Below are 15407 nucleotides of genomic sequence, written 5' to 3'. Positions count from 1 at the left end.
AGTATATACTTAAAGTTATAGAACTTTACTTTTCCTATAATTGAGGAAGACGATATTACAAAATTGGAAGTTCTTGCCTAATTTCCTATACTTGTATTTGATATTGCAGGAGCTTAGTTTGTGGATGATGGTAACAACCATCTTATGTTAGTCAGACAACAATAGTTGTTTGATGTAGAATGAGCTACAATAAATGTGCGGTGATGTTCGGATAGAGACTTTCATGCAATAGTAGTCATCAATGGAAGTTGAGCAACGAAACTTGTTGGTAGTGATCATCAGCTTTGGATGTTGGATAAAGCTTTAGATTTCTACAAAAATTTAAGCACTCTCCAGTCTCAAGTCTAGGTCTCCCCTCATGTGAAGAAAGGGGAGTGATATTTTGACAAATTTGACCAAAAAATTATTACAACCCATTGTCCAACCTATTGCATTCCTTCGATTATAAAACATTTATTCAAAAGTTGGTCATTGGATTTGTTATGTTGAGTTGCTTAGTTTGATTGGTCATTGAATTTGTCAGGTTGAGTTGCTTAGTTTGACTATAATAAGCCTACAAAAATTGGTGACCACTTGTTTATTCAGTTAAAATATGAAAATTTTTAAATATGCATAAAGTGATTGATTTTAGTGAGGCTCATGAATTTATTTTAAAAGTTTCCAAAAAATATAATGCATCAAAATCTATCTCGATCAAGTAAATTATTTGCAGACATGTCAGACTTAAAATTAAATATATATACTGATTTATTTATTTATTTTCAATAAGTAGAACATTTAAGTAATTTTTCAAAAGCAAAATATTAGCTTTCTATTTTTTTATTTAAATGGGCCCGGCCTATGCTAGACACTGGGCCTTTAGTGCAATGTACATCTGTACTGGGCCGCGTAGGTCGTCTTCAGTATCAACAAGCTACGTGCGACTAGAGAAGAATTGCTGCGAGAACCTGCTACCGGATAAGGCCATCTGGCCATCGAAGAGGACATGTGAGACCACTCGTTCTCTGCTCTCCCAATCGCTTGCATTGCCGCCGGAAAGCAAAAGCAACCATTGCCGGTGACCAGCGGTCGACGAGTTACTCTCCTGTCGAGCTCCAAAGCCAAGTAGCCACTGCACCCACCAGCCACCAGCGCCGTGCCGGCCCATGGGATTATGACGATTGCTGTACTGACACGTGTCTCGCTTTCCTCTTCTATAAAATCCTATCCTACAGATCTTCGTGACCATCTAGAGAGATCCGCTACATCCTGTTCCCTGCGGAATCGGCGTCTTCCTCGGAAAGTGCATAAGAATTGCGGGGCGTTCTCTGCGACGGCCATGGCGGACCTTGTCCGGAGCACTGTACTGGTAACCGGCGCCGGCGGTAGAACCGGTATGCCGTTTCAATCCTTAATTTGAAGATCTCTTGCCCGTTCTTCGTTTCTTGTCTAGGATTTCTCTTTTCCTTTAATTGTAATATGTGCTTGAAAACCGTAGAGAATAGGACAATCTAAATAGGCGCGTGTTAGAAAAGGATTAAAATACAATGGAGTGGAAGGCAATAAAACTTCAACGTGTGGCAGAAAATCTTAACTCGAACAAATTTTTATGGAATTAACCAACTGTGTAATCCTAACTACTTTTGAAGAAGATTGTATGCCGAAATTTTGAATTTACCTGCTCTTTATGCTTGCGCTTTTGTTATCATTCCTTGGATATATGATAAGTTTTTACATTGGTTGAAATGGCGAAAGTTATGGTTTTTATTGACAAATGAATTTTTGAAACGGTGAAAGGGATTGCACTTTCCTATCTATGATTTTGGAAAACTTTTATGTAGTTCCTTAGCACAATCCCGATACGAATTGGTTTTGATATGTTGATCTTCATGTAAGTTTTTTTATACTAACAATGTTTTTATTTTTATTAATTTTGGCTGATATGACTGAAAATGTTCTGATTCATTTCAGCAGCAGCAGCAGTTAAAATAATGTTAAAGAAGAGTATAGAGAACTATGAAATCTATATTGAATAATGAGGTTTACTATATTACATGTAGTAGAATAGCATATATAAAGTGAAGAAGTAAACAAGTCCTGTACAATTGATGACACGGTAGAATAGCAGCTGGTATGGCACAGTAGAAATCCATTGTGCTGTTGGTGATCGACAACCAGAGAGCAAATTGTAGGGGAAAGTTGCGTACTTCAGAGAAGTAGTTTTTAGGTGTACAAAAAGTGAAAGGGATGCTTGCATATCTTATATGTAGAGTGCTTAGCACCACCCTGCAAATTGTGATCCAAGGCTCGGTTGTCAATTTGTCATGTAGATGTTGGAAATGTTGGAAAGGGGTAGGAGAGAGAGAGTCTTGGTTAAGATTTCAAACGGCTGATTGCATGAGTCAATGTGATGCATGGTAAATTCATTGGAGCATATGCAGCCTTGAATAAAGTGTTAATCAATCTTGATATATTTTTTGCGAGAATGAAATATGGGGTTGTTTGCTAGAGCCATGGTTGATATGTTATCAAAGTGAAAGGAAGTGCCAATGCGAGTGGTAATATGGAAGTCTTTTAGTAGTGCTAAAGCAAGAGCCCAATATCTGGCCTCAGTGAAGGATTTGGCGATAGATGGCTTTCGTTTACCTCTTAAAGTAATATGATTGTTTCTTAAGAATATACAGTAGCTTTTTGTGGGCTGTTGATCAGTAGGGTCGAAGGCCTAATTTATATGTGAAAGGGTTGGAATAGTTTCATGGTAGATAAGATTAGAGAGAGTCTCCTTAGATGGTTTGGTCACATAAAACGTCAGATTTCCAATGACCCAGTTAGGAGAGTAGATGTATTAGATCTAGTCTATAACTGCCCAAATTCTTAACTATTGAGGTATTGTCTGCTTTGGCCTAAGGGTCTCACGGTTTTATCCTGTTGGTGTAACTTTCCAGGAGGTCATCCATCTAGGATTTATCTGGGATGAGCAAGCTTAACTGCGAATTTTCATAATGAAATTTCAATCATTATATTAAAAGGCGTATTGATGTTTAGGAGTTTAGCTTCTTTTTACTCAATGGGTTTCACAATCTCCCCCATTTAAGTAACTGATATGCTCGTTAGCAACTCTATCTCATAATCATCCACCATGCATATAGGATTCTAGAGGTAACCATTACAAGTTCAAGTGGTGACTCCTTTCACATTGCACTTTGTCTCATATAGGGTTCAAGAAATGGCTCCCATGACATAACACTTTGTTTTGTATTACACTTAGTTTCCATCTTCCTACTGGTGTATTGCTCGGATACCATTTCTAACAATTCAAACTCTTAACTATTGAGATATTGTACGTTTTGGCCTAAAGACCTCACGACTTTATCATGTTGGTGTAGCTTCGTAGGAGGTCACCCATCCCAGGATTTCTCTAGGATGAGCATGCTTAATTGCAGAGTTTCTTAATGAAATTTTGACTATTACATCAAAAGGCGCCTCGGTGTTTAACAGTTAATTTTTTTTTACTTAAGGGGTTTCACATGACCTGTATCAAGAAAGTAGACCTAAAAATACTTGATTTGAAAATATTATAAATGATATATTTTTTTAATTAGATTTAAATGAAAATTTTACTATTAATAGAACACAATGGAGAAAAAAGATTCATGTAGTCGAGCCCACATGGTGGTGCAAAGGCTTGTTGTTGGGTCGAAGGCCTAATCGAAGTCCAAATATGTTTAGAGAGTGAGATCACCTTTGGTGATCCACAAGCCAAGATCAGTAGTTGCTTAGATGTAGTGAAATAGTCATTTGATTTACTGAAAATGTTTGTTAAGTGATTTATGTATGAACTGAAAGAGTTGATTTGTGGTGAAGGAAATGTCCGGACTTGTGGTCAAGTATTGCTAGGAGTTGACACTTTTGCGAAAGAGGATAGGATTGGTGAAGAATTGATCATCATCTGATTTTGTGGCTTAAGAAAGATGGGTAAATGGGCTATTTTGAAATTTGCAAGGGCGAATTTATGCGGTAGGTTCTAGGCATATTGGTTTTGATTAAGAAAATATTTAGAAGAGGTGGGAGTGACTCAAATACCGATAAAGAAAGAGATTGGGCCAAGTTCTTTGAGTGAAAATTGATATTGCAATTCTTTAATGATTGTAGTGGTTTTAGGGACGTGGCTGCCAATGATGAGAATATCATCAATGTAAATGAAAAGGTAAATTTTGGAGTAAAGCAGCAAGGAAGAATTTGATTTGCTGAACTTGAACTGTGCTAGAGAAGAAAGTTGGAGAAGATAAAAGAATGTTGTCTTGGGGCTTGTTTTAAGCAATAAATAGTTTTGTGGAGTTTGCAAACATGTGTTGGATGTTGAGAGTCTATAAAGCCGAGAGATTGGGACATGTAAACAACCTCGTCAAGTTTGTCATGGAGAAATGTATTTGATCGTTCAGTGAAAGGACATGCCACTAATGGTATAGGGCAATGTCTAGAAGGATTCTAATGGCTGCCATCTTGGCGACAATGCTGAATATTTCAAATTAGTCAATACGATATTCTTGTTTGAAACCATGAGCAACTAAACGAGCTTTATAACAATCAATGGTGTTGTTGGGCCTGTTTTAGTTTTATAAGTCTAGCAACAGGCAAGAATTTGTTGATGTCGAGGTGGCGGGACTGGAGACTAGGTACCTTGCATGGCACCATGCCATTCAAGATATTTGGTGGATAGGATGTAACAAGTGGGGGTAATGTTTGATTGAAGATTGGTATGAAGAGTGACCAGCTATTAGTGATATGAAGATTGGTATGATGATTGAAAAATGACACTAGATAGAGACATTACGACTGCATTTGTGAAGGAAATGGAACAATAGTTATTGAAGGTTAGTTTGTTTATGGAGAGAAGATTATAGGAAATGTAGGGGACATGGAGAAGGTTATGAAGTATAAGCTTATGAGTAGAAAGTGGTGTGGACAGTAGTACTTGGCCACTATTTGTGATAAGAAGGGAGGCTCCATTTCTAAAGGTTATAGTGCTGGGTCCAGTGTAATTAGGAGTGGACTGCTAAATATTGTTAAGGACAGCTATCAAGTTAGTAGATGCTCCAAAGTTGAGACAACACTTTTTGGTTAGGAGGTTGCTTCTGAGTGAAGAATTCAGTGACAACAAGTGTGGAGGTGGCATTGTATTGTAAATCATAGTTGGGGCAAGAATTAAGTACTGTTGTCCGATTTTGCCATAGATTTGGTGGATGGGATGACCGGTTGATGAGGTTTGACCATCTCGGTGAGGAGAGGAAATGTTGTGTTGAGTGGAAAACGAAGGGGACTTGAGATGACCTCTGCTTGGGAGAAAGCTGCTACCTTGAGTGGATGAAAGAGCGATGAAATTATTGATAGCAGGAAAGTATTTCGAATTGTCAATATTGATATTGATTTCTTCACTTAATAGTAGGGAATAGAAATCATCAAGGCTAATGGGAGTAAGTTTTGTTTGCATAGCAGTTTGGAAAGCTTGATATGTGGGAGTAAGCCGTTGAGAATATGAAGTATGATATCTTTCAGGTCGATATGTAAACTTGCAACAACATTGTTGTCAGCCAGAGATTTGATATTGTGCAGTTATTGAGTTGGATATATTATGGAGCTCATTTTTGAACTAAGTTACTCGATACTAGTTGGTGGGTTGGAACCATTTCTCAAGAGGTAGCCATATTTCGAAGCAAGATGTGAGGTTGAGTATGTAGGGTAGAATTTTAATGCAGATTATGGGCTAGGTTTTGATAATGGTAGTAGAGATAATGAGTTTGGTTGGACAACTTGTCGAGCCATCTAGAAAGCCTTCGAAAAAGCCCTTGGTGGAAAACATTTTGAGGATTTGGAGATGTTAAATGGGATAATTGTCGCTATTGAGTTCAATGTGCACTATGTTTTTGAGATTGGACATAATAAATTTAAGGGAGAAAGGAATGGTTGTGTCAACCATTCTGGTTAGGTCCGGGTTTTGAGAAGAGGAAATATTGGTGGAAGAATTAGCTGAATCATCCATGAAGTGGAAAGAATGTAGAGAAAGAAAGAGCTTGTTGCTAAGCTAATGGATCTGATACTATGAAGAAGTTCTGATTTATTTCAACAGCAACAGTTAAAAGAATGGTAATGAAGAGTATAGAGAACTTTGAAATATGTATTGTGTTGAATGATGAAGATTATACTATATTACAGGTTGTAGAGTAGTGTATATAAACAGAAGAATGGAACAAGTTCTGCACAATTGCTGAAGCAGTAGGTATCGCATGTTAGAGATTCATTGCGTTGTTGGCGATCTATGGCCAGAGAGCAACTTGTAGTGGAAAGTTGCAGTATGGTTTTTAGGTGTAGAAAAAGTGAAAGGTCTGCTTGCATATCTTATCAATAGTGTGCTTATCGATGATGCATTTGTTGACTTAATTTAAATGTCAAAACATATTTTTGATTATAACCATGATTCTACTTTATTGTTTTAGCCATATATGTGAAAGCATTCATCTATGTTTTCACTATTCACATGAGTTCACACAAATTTGAGAACGTTGATGTGCTCCTTTATTGTGTGAGCTTGCCTGCTCGACTTTAAGTGTATCTAGTGGGTTAAGTAGTGCAATTGCAAGGAGAATCGGTCATAGTGCATTGATATTTGTCTATCAATTTCTGTTTCACTAATGGAATGACTTTCGTGAAAGACTATTATGTTGGAATCCAAATGGAAGTTTTTAATAATGCGGACCTACGTGAATGGCCCTTATATGATAAGAACCTATCTATAATTTACCCTAAAATTGAACTTTTGTGAACCATTGACTTTAATGAAGCTCGTATTAGTTCTTTAGCAACATTATTTCATCTATTTAGAATATGGGTCATTTACCAAATCAAATTCATATAATTTTTGAGAAATCTGTGATTGTCTTTTTTAATTGTTGATTTTCAAGTACGCTCATAGTTTTCATCCAGGGAGCATATCCAGTGTGATTTCGGTTTGCGACTGGGTTTTTCTTAGTTGGCAGCAAATATTTGGATGCCAATCTTGTGAGCCAACTTTGAAACCATAGTCCATCACTTGTGGAGATCATTCTCCGTCATATCTTTCATCCTTTTTTCCGATTCATAAGCTATATATAAGCTGAGTTGCAACAACTTGAGTGAATGGTTTTTTCATGAATTGTGAGTGTTACACTCCAATTCTACCTCATAATCTTCATCAACAACAGCCTTATCTCAACCAGTTGGGTCAGCTTTAAATTATCAAATGAAAACGTGTTATCTTATTTATTTCAGGTCAAATTGTTTATAAGAAATTGAAGGAGAGAACAGAAAACTATATTGCCAGGGGTTTGGTGAGGACAGAGGAGAGCAAAGAGAAAATTGGAGGAGCTGATGATGTTTTTGTTGCTGATATAAGGGATGCCCAAAGCATCGTCCCTGCAGTTCAAGGAATAGATGCTCTTATCATTCTTACTAGTTCTGTCCCAAAAATGAAGCCAGGGTATGACCCAAGCCAGGGTGGGAGGCCAGAGTTTTATTTTGAGGATGGAGCATATCCTGAACAGGTAAGCTCACAAATTGTGATTTTTTCGTTGAAATCTTTTTTTTTTTTTAATTTCAATTAAACTTTTTATAATTCAGGTTGATTGGGTTGGTCAGAAAAATCAGATTGACGCTGGTAAGTTGCCATTTTGATTCTAGTTTTTATCCAAGTATCGTGGATAATTCACTTTTAATTATTTTTTTATGCAGCTAAGGCTGCTGGGGTGAAGCAGATTGTTCTGGTTGGTTCTATGGGTGGTACAGACCTAAATCATCCTTTGAATAGCTTGGGGAATGGAAATATATTGGTAAGTAGATAGTATTTCTTAGCATTTATAAAATTACATGCAATTTTCTCAGGTATTTAACTGATGTCTATCAATAAAAATGCTACGGCTGTTAAAGAAATTACCGTATTAATTATTATGATACTTTCGAAACATATGTGAGTCTCAAGTTCTTCCTATCATTTTAATTGTGGACTAGCTTCCAACTTCTGTTATTTAGAAGAAGACGAAATTTATGTACGAACTATAAATCGATAGAAAATCAGCCTTGCATTCGCTTTTTTAAGTGCTCTAGGATGGTCCAAATTAATTTCATATTTTCATGGGATTGGCCTCATGTGTCTAGTGCACACGTGTTGTAATAATAGAGTACCAGAGTGAAAATAATAACTATAGAAATGTTGGATTGATGATTATTTACATCCACATGAACAAATATAACAGTTAGATTCTTACATTAAATAAACGAATATAAGTAAACCCGAACTAATTTTATTCTAATACAGACATGTGACATGTGAACTCAAAAGAGTTAGATTCTTACATTAAATTGCATAACCCACTAACTTCTACAACGCAAAATGACATCTATGACAGGGGCGTTCCTACTAGGTGCTTTCTGAGGTTTTTTATGTTGTGGTTCATTATCGATCGACTCTTTTGTTAGATCGGGTCCCTTTTGGACCGGACTTTCCGGTGGTCTTACCAGCCCTTTTCTGGATCGGCTCTTAGGGGATAATTTGGAGGAGATTAATTAAGAAATATTTCCTAATTAAAGAAGACATATTTGATGGCTGATTTGGGGACTCATTTAGAGGGGATTAATTAGGAAATAAATAGGACATATTTTGGGGCTGATTTGGAGGGTATTAATTTGAAAATTTTTCCTGATTGAAGAAAGTAGCTTTGGGGGCTGATTTGAGGGATGATTTGGGAGGGAATTGGGGAGGGTTGTTTAGGTATTTGTCGTTTATTGTATGCTTTAAGTAGGGGGTTTTTCCTAGGGTTAGGGGTAGGTATTGTATGCTGAAATTAGATTATTCTTAGAGTGTTTGTGCTCTAGCCAGCGGATAGAGATGTGGGAGAGCCTCCTCTCCAATTGAAGATCCACTTGTATCTTGTCTTTTTTTTCATAAAACTTTTAATAGAAAAATATTCTTGTGTGTTATATTCCTAATTTTCTTGTCGTTGGTTTTCTAAAATTGCTGAAATCTAATTTCAGCCATGGCTTTTCGTAAATTTCTGCAAGTACTTCCTATCAAATTTATGAATGTTTTTAAAATCCTCTATTACTCTATCAACATTTCCATTTAAAGCTCCTCTAATAAAAAAATGTGCAAAGGCCGTTGCACCGATATTCTTGTGTAATGTGAAATGGAGCTATAAGAAGGCCGTCCCAAATGAAGCCTTAGTGAGCTAATTGTGATTTTTAACTTTATATATCAATTTAAATGTTTTTTTATCTAATATTTTAATTAGATAATATAAAAATAAGACAAATATATAGAACTTTAAATCAGAAAAGGCTTATAACATGATATCTATATATAAATAATATGCCTTAGCAAGTTAACTCTTAGCCAAATTTGAGGGACTTAATATAAATTTTCTTAATCAATTATTTTGTATCTTAGTAAAAAAATTAGGACAATAAATAAATAATCTAATTATATTTAAACTCAAATTTCATGTAAAAAAAAAATATTATTCGTATAAACTGTAAAGTTTTGAAAATAAGCCATCTGTGCCTTCTGTTCTAAACACTACTGCTTTTTATAGCTCCAGAATGAACATTGATGCAGAGTGAGGCATCATTTTTTTTTTCTTTCCCTCCCATGTGGGTTTGCATGAATCCTCTCGTGACCCAAATTGCTTTGCGTGACTACTCCTGTTAACCTATAGTGCAACGTGTAAAGGAGGGAAAAAAAAACTGTTGGCTAGAATACTCAATCATATTGCGTATTATGCTTTTTTTCGTATTAGTTTTTTTTTTTTTTTTATTTTTTTTTTTTTTTTTTTTTTTTTTTGCGTTTTCAAACGAATGCACAAAATTATTGTGTTTTTGCGCTTTTTTAATTTTCTCCAAATCAAGCTTCTTTCACCTAATTAACTTTAGATTAAGCTCTTTTTAAAAATTTTCCTCATTATTTTCTTATATTTTTTCCTTTTGATCATTCAGTCCGAATTACTATTTATTTTTGGTTAGTTGCAGCTCTTTTGTCTGTTGATGAGTAGTGGATATTTTTTTATTTCCAACGGAATAGACAAAACTTATCATTGGCATTACTCAAGATTATCTCAGCTGTAGAAAGTTCTTTCCTGTTTCTATCTACGTCTTCTTCCTCATGTTACTGGTTTTTACACAAGATATTAGAGGCAATGGGACAATAACAATTGGTACTAATTGTATTTTCAAAGCACTGTTAAGTGCAATTTTATGAATGGCTTTTAGATAATGGCCTTTAATGAATAACTTTGTGCTGTAATTTAAATTTGTGTTTTCAGGTGTGGAAGCGGAAGGCAGAGCAATATCTGGCGGATTCTGGTGTTCCATACACAATTATAAGGTTTGTTTTAAGACATTATCTTAAATGACATCCTGATGGGTACTTTTTATATTGGTTAGTAGATATGTTTGGTGATTATACCAACTTTCTTCTAATAGATCGGAGCCCATTTCATACCAATAAGTTGTGTCAAAATTCACATTTTAACTACCACTACTCTTTCGTCTAAAAGCTGGCCATCATATTATGACACTGATGGTTTCTGAAGGATGAGCTTACTCTGTGTTTTGTGATTTAGATTGCTTAGTGACTTTAATTTGCTGCCTGCTCTGCAGAACCATGTCCTCAAATCTAATTATGTTGAGCAAAACCTGACAAGTAAATCTCACCATTGTCAATTTTCTGATGCTAATAATGAGGTCTGAGTTCTCAAAGTGCTTAACTAGTCTTTTTCTCTTAAGATGCAGTGAATAATCAATTGCATGGTTGGAAACGTAGGACGTGCTCTTTAAATGAACTTGGAAGCTGTATAAATTTTCTCAGTGAATTGAGTCACCTTGGAAAGACTGGACACTGTAGTAGTTGTGGCCTTTTAGTTCTCATGCAAGTTATCTTTTAACAAGAAAGTTATTGGCATTAAAAACTTATGAGAAAATAGAGATCACTTAGAGACTTTAGAGACTGTATTGGAAATATATGTTATATACATACATATATAGTTCTTTCATACGATCTTCCTGGCATGTAGCAGCTTAATACTTTTAGAAGGAAATTGGTATGCCATCATGTCATATTTTACTTGATGAATGAAAAAATCTGCAATGTTGACTTGTAAGCTGATGGAATTCTTTTGTGGATACTTGAAAGTTGTATTCTAAAAATGGTGAAAGACAATTTTTAGCTTCTCTTCCATGCACCAGGCTGTATTATTATTGCGTACTTGTACTTTAAAGGGATCTTCTTTAATATGCTTGATCTTTCATTCTAGAAAAAAAGCCCTCCGATCTAGCTGCATGTTTCCTGTTAAATGAGTTTTTTTGACTAAATGTCTTTGAATGATCAAACTGTTCTTGCTATTTGGAGCAGGGCTGGAGGGCTGCAGGACAAGGATGGGGGCCTGCGGGAGCTCCTTGTAGGTAAAAATGATGAACTCCTTAAAACTGAAACCAAAACAATTGCTAGGGCTGATGTTGCAGAAGTCTCCATACAGGTATAATTACTTCTTGATTGAACAGTAAAACTTTTCTATTTGCTCATCTGATAATTTGTTTTTGAACCATTGATTGAACAATCATGAAGTTTAAGAATTTTATGTGTTTGACCAGCTTAAATCACAATGCTTATTTTCTGAAAACTCTACGCCAGATAACTTGTCAGTTTGTAAGTTTTCTGAAAACTCTACGCCAGAGAACTTGTCAGATAACAAACCAGATGCTAAATGAGACCTGGCTGGTTTTGTTATTACCAGCTGGTTTCAATTATAAGTTTGTATGTTTGCATGACCTGCAATTCAAAATTTTGGCATCTTCCATAAGTCCTCCAAGACTTGAAGCTAATACTTCCAAAAAGGGCATCATTACTTTTCTAATCTCTAGCCTATGTTCTAGATTGATTTCTTCTATGTGAGCGATCTAATGGTTTCTATTGGTGTAGAGCTGTAGTGGAAGATTTATAAAAACCATAATGATGTTGAGGAAGAAGAAGAGGGAAGGGAGAAGAGGGAATAACCAAAACACAGCCTAATATGATGGAGAAACAGGCTAAGCATTGTTGATTTGTTTCATTTTAATAATCATGATCTAACTATCATATTACCTATCTTTATAAGAAATTCTACTAGATAAACCCAAATAATCAGACCTATCCTAAGCTAGCAAATGATCATATTGCCCATGATAATTAAATTAAATATTAATGTGCGCTTAAGAAAATTCCACTTTATTGATTGTGTGATCCCGGTCTCTCTGCGTCATCTGTCTATTTTTCTTTTAAGTGTTTGTGTGACGATGACGACAAAGAGTTTTAACTAGATTAGGTTCTGGGGGAATTTTCATAAGGCAGATTGGGTTTTAGATAAGACACTACCCAGAGATTTCGCCCTCATTTTGTGAGAACTTTTTTGATCTGAGTTTTGGTTTCCTATAGGCGCAAGCCTCTATAGTTAATTACCCCTCCTGATAACAAGAGAGAACTTTCGATTAAGGCTAGTCGTTAAAGGGGTCGAATAGGTTATGAACCTATCATATAATAGCAATAATTTTAGGATCGTAATATAATGGTGCCATTTTGCGGCAAAATCATCCGATCAGAGGGCACGTGCCACGTCCCTGTTGGCAAGAGGCTATTTGAGGATGAATCGTAGTGATACACCCGACACAACATTTAGTCTTTGTGAGCTGAGGTTAATTTCAAATTTATCACCCCTGATAAACAGTTGCGGGAGGTGGATGATTTTTTAGTTTTAAGTTTTCAGTTGATAGATTTTATTTCAAGAATTTGAGCTTTTGTTTGATTTGGGATTTAATCCCTCCTGTTGAGATTTTCTGTCAACATGGCCATCATCGGGATGGAGTTTGAGGTCACTTGTATTTTTATAGTATTTTGGGAGGCATTTTATAATTCAAGTTGTATCGACTCCAGTCCTTTCAAGGAGGAGATTTTCTATCAACATGGCCATCATCGGGATGGAGTTTGAGGTCACTTGTATTTTTATAGGATTATGTATTTTAGGAGGCATTTTTATCAAATGAAGGATTGTAGCCTTTGTGAAAAGATGCGTAACCAAAAAAATATACAATAAATGAATTTGGGAGCAAGTTTGTTTGAAGAATGAGATTGTTACTTGGGATGTTATTTCCTACCAAAAATACTATAATGCAAGTATTATGCGGGTTTCTGTTGGAGAAGCTAATATGGAAAATATAGGTTGTTATTTGTGGAGGGTAATTTATTGATTAGATATACTTTAGTTATAAGCGTATCAACCAATAAATGATTTTAAAGGAGATTTAAAAAGTGAATTTCGAACATTTTCAATGACAGTGTCTATACTTGTGTTTGGCAACACTATTTTTTTCAAAGTTTAAGGATAATTATATTGATATGTAATACCCCATTGAGAGAAGATTGTGGAAATCAGTACTATTATTTTATTTGCCTCCATTAGAACACAAATTTTTTAGAGCGGTTTGTATTTAATTTTTAACTATTGAGTTGTTTCCCATCTCTTCTTCATGGGAAATGCCCAACAAAGTTTAGAGAAGTCGTCGATAAGGGAAATATAATGGCAATATCCTCCAGTGTAAATAACCTGGGAGGGTCCTCATAAATCATAATGCACAACAAGGTCCTAGAGGTTTGTATTTAATATTCTGTGATTCAAAAACTTGAGTCAACGGCTCTTTGCAAGTTGACATGAATTAGAGATAGATGATGCATTAAAAATATATAAAGAAGGAAATTGTTGTCCTACATAACTCTTCTCAAGTGTGGAGTTGCTTGGGAGCCCTAGTTGATGATGACACACCATGGATAAGGCATGTCCAGAAAGTATGGCACAAGATGGAAGGGCACAGGCTTGGAAGGTTGATCAGGAATAGGCTAAATTCTCTTACGACATAATCCTTAAAGATTTATTTGATTGTTCTTTAAGTATTTTTTGTTGTAACCGGAGGCATTACATGAGTTTGAATTATTATTGTCATCAATGAGCTTATGAATGGAGAGAAGATTGTGAGTGTGATTAGAAACATGAAGATTATGGAGGAGCTTTTTATGTCAGTGGAGGGCATCTCCAACCAAACTCCAAACACATGAATGACGTCGCTCGCGAACTCTAGCCGAATGGCAAAACTTCCGATATTTGGTTGCGGGTGAACAGTGCGACATCAATATTGGTGTGACATTGTTCACCTGTGTTATTTTTCTGTCTACCGGATTTGCTGAAGAAATGTGCCAAAGAGGAGAAAGGCGGTTACCTTATGCAAAGGTCCCAAAATGGAGTTCGATTGGAGATGAATCACGCTATTTTTTAGTTTCACTGCATTTTGGACTGAAAAATGAGATTTTCGGTTGGAGATGCCCTGATAGAGAGTCCTGACAGAAGATTTGCGGATGCTTTGAATAAATTGAGGAAAAGGGAAGATAGGTGATGTAAGAAGTAGAGACTTATCCTAAGAGCATTCCAGTACTCATAATCTAATTATTTCATAGTAAATGCGTCCTTCCAATAACCGACCCGGCAGTTAGGAGAGTAGATATATTAGATTTGGCTTATGTTAATTTGTTGAGCCTGATTGACTGATAGGTCATACTGGGTGAGTTCCCATCCATGTTTACCTGGGCTATTTATGAAGCTAACATTTTATGTACTAACGCAAGTCTGCTCAGAAGTTTTTCTTTAAATTTGCTTACTAATTAATAAATCATACAAAAGAATTTATCATATACTTTGCATCATCATTATTTGGTTCAGACTTCAGCCTACTGTTTTGCTGTCAACTGTTTCACGTGAAATTGTTATGTGCGGTCATCGGACATGGTCCAGAGGCGAATCAGGACACGCCACGTCACTATTTGTTGTGTATCAGTGCTATGTACTGCTATGTACCGGGGTGATATGACGCATCCTGATTCATCTCTGAACGGTCCGGTGACCGCACGTAATAATTTCTCCATCTCGCAAGGAATGTTCTATACATTTATTGGTAGAAAAAGTTTTGGTCCGGATAATCTGAATTTAATTTAATCAGAATGAGGTTATCCCTTTGTATCTGTCTGCAGGCTTTACAGTTTGAGGAGGCAAAATTCAAGGCATTTGACCTCGCATCAAAGCCCGAGGGTACTGGTACACCAACAACAGACTTCAAGGCTCTCTTCTCACTTACCTCCGAACGTTTTTGAGCCTTTTTGTGTTTAAACCTTCTCTAAGAACCTCTAAATAAATTGTACTGTAGAATTTGCAATTCTGTTGTATTATTACTATCATCAGGGCGAAATTAGAACTTGTGGAAATCATTGTCACATCTACCTTAAGAGCCATTTGCAGTGTTGGTTCGCTCTTCAGAGAAAATAAACTCAG

At 35.9% G+C, this 15407-nt stretch overlaps 1 protein-coding gene across 1 annotated transcript; it reads left to right on the top strand.

The window, feature by feature from the left end:
- The first annotated feature begins 947 nt into the window (after positions 1-947).
- On the top strand, positions 948-15385 carry LOC110097578 (uncharacterized protein At5g02240). Its single transcript, XM_020824051.2, has 7 exons — positions 948-1373; positions 7285-7556; positions 7633-7669; positions 7744-7841; positions 10326-10387; positions 11414-11537; positions 15110-15385. The coding sequence occupies exons 1-7, from the start codon at positions 1154-1156 to the stop codon at positions 15227-15229; spliced, it is 933 nt and encodes a 310-aa protein (XP_020679710.1). The 5' UTR covers positions 948-1153; the 3' UTR covers positions 15230-15385.
- Positions 15386-15407: the final 22 nt, after the last annotated feature.

Source organism: Dendrobium catenatum, unplaced genomic scaffold (assembly GCF_001605985.2).
Source record: "Dendrobium catenatum unplaced genomic scaffold, ASM160598v2 fragScaff_scaffold_231, whole genome shotgun sequence".
Taxonomy (NCBI): domain Eukaryota; kingdom Viridiplantae; phylum Streptophyta; class Magnoliopsida; order Asparagales; family Orchidaceae; genus Dendrobium; species Dendrobium catenatum.
This window is presented reverse-complemented; position numbering and strand designations above follow the sequence as displayed.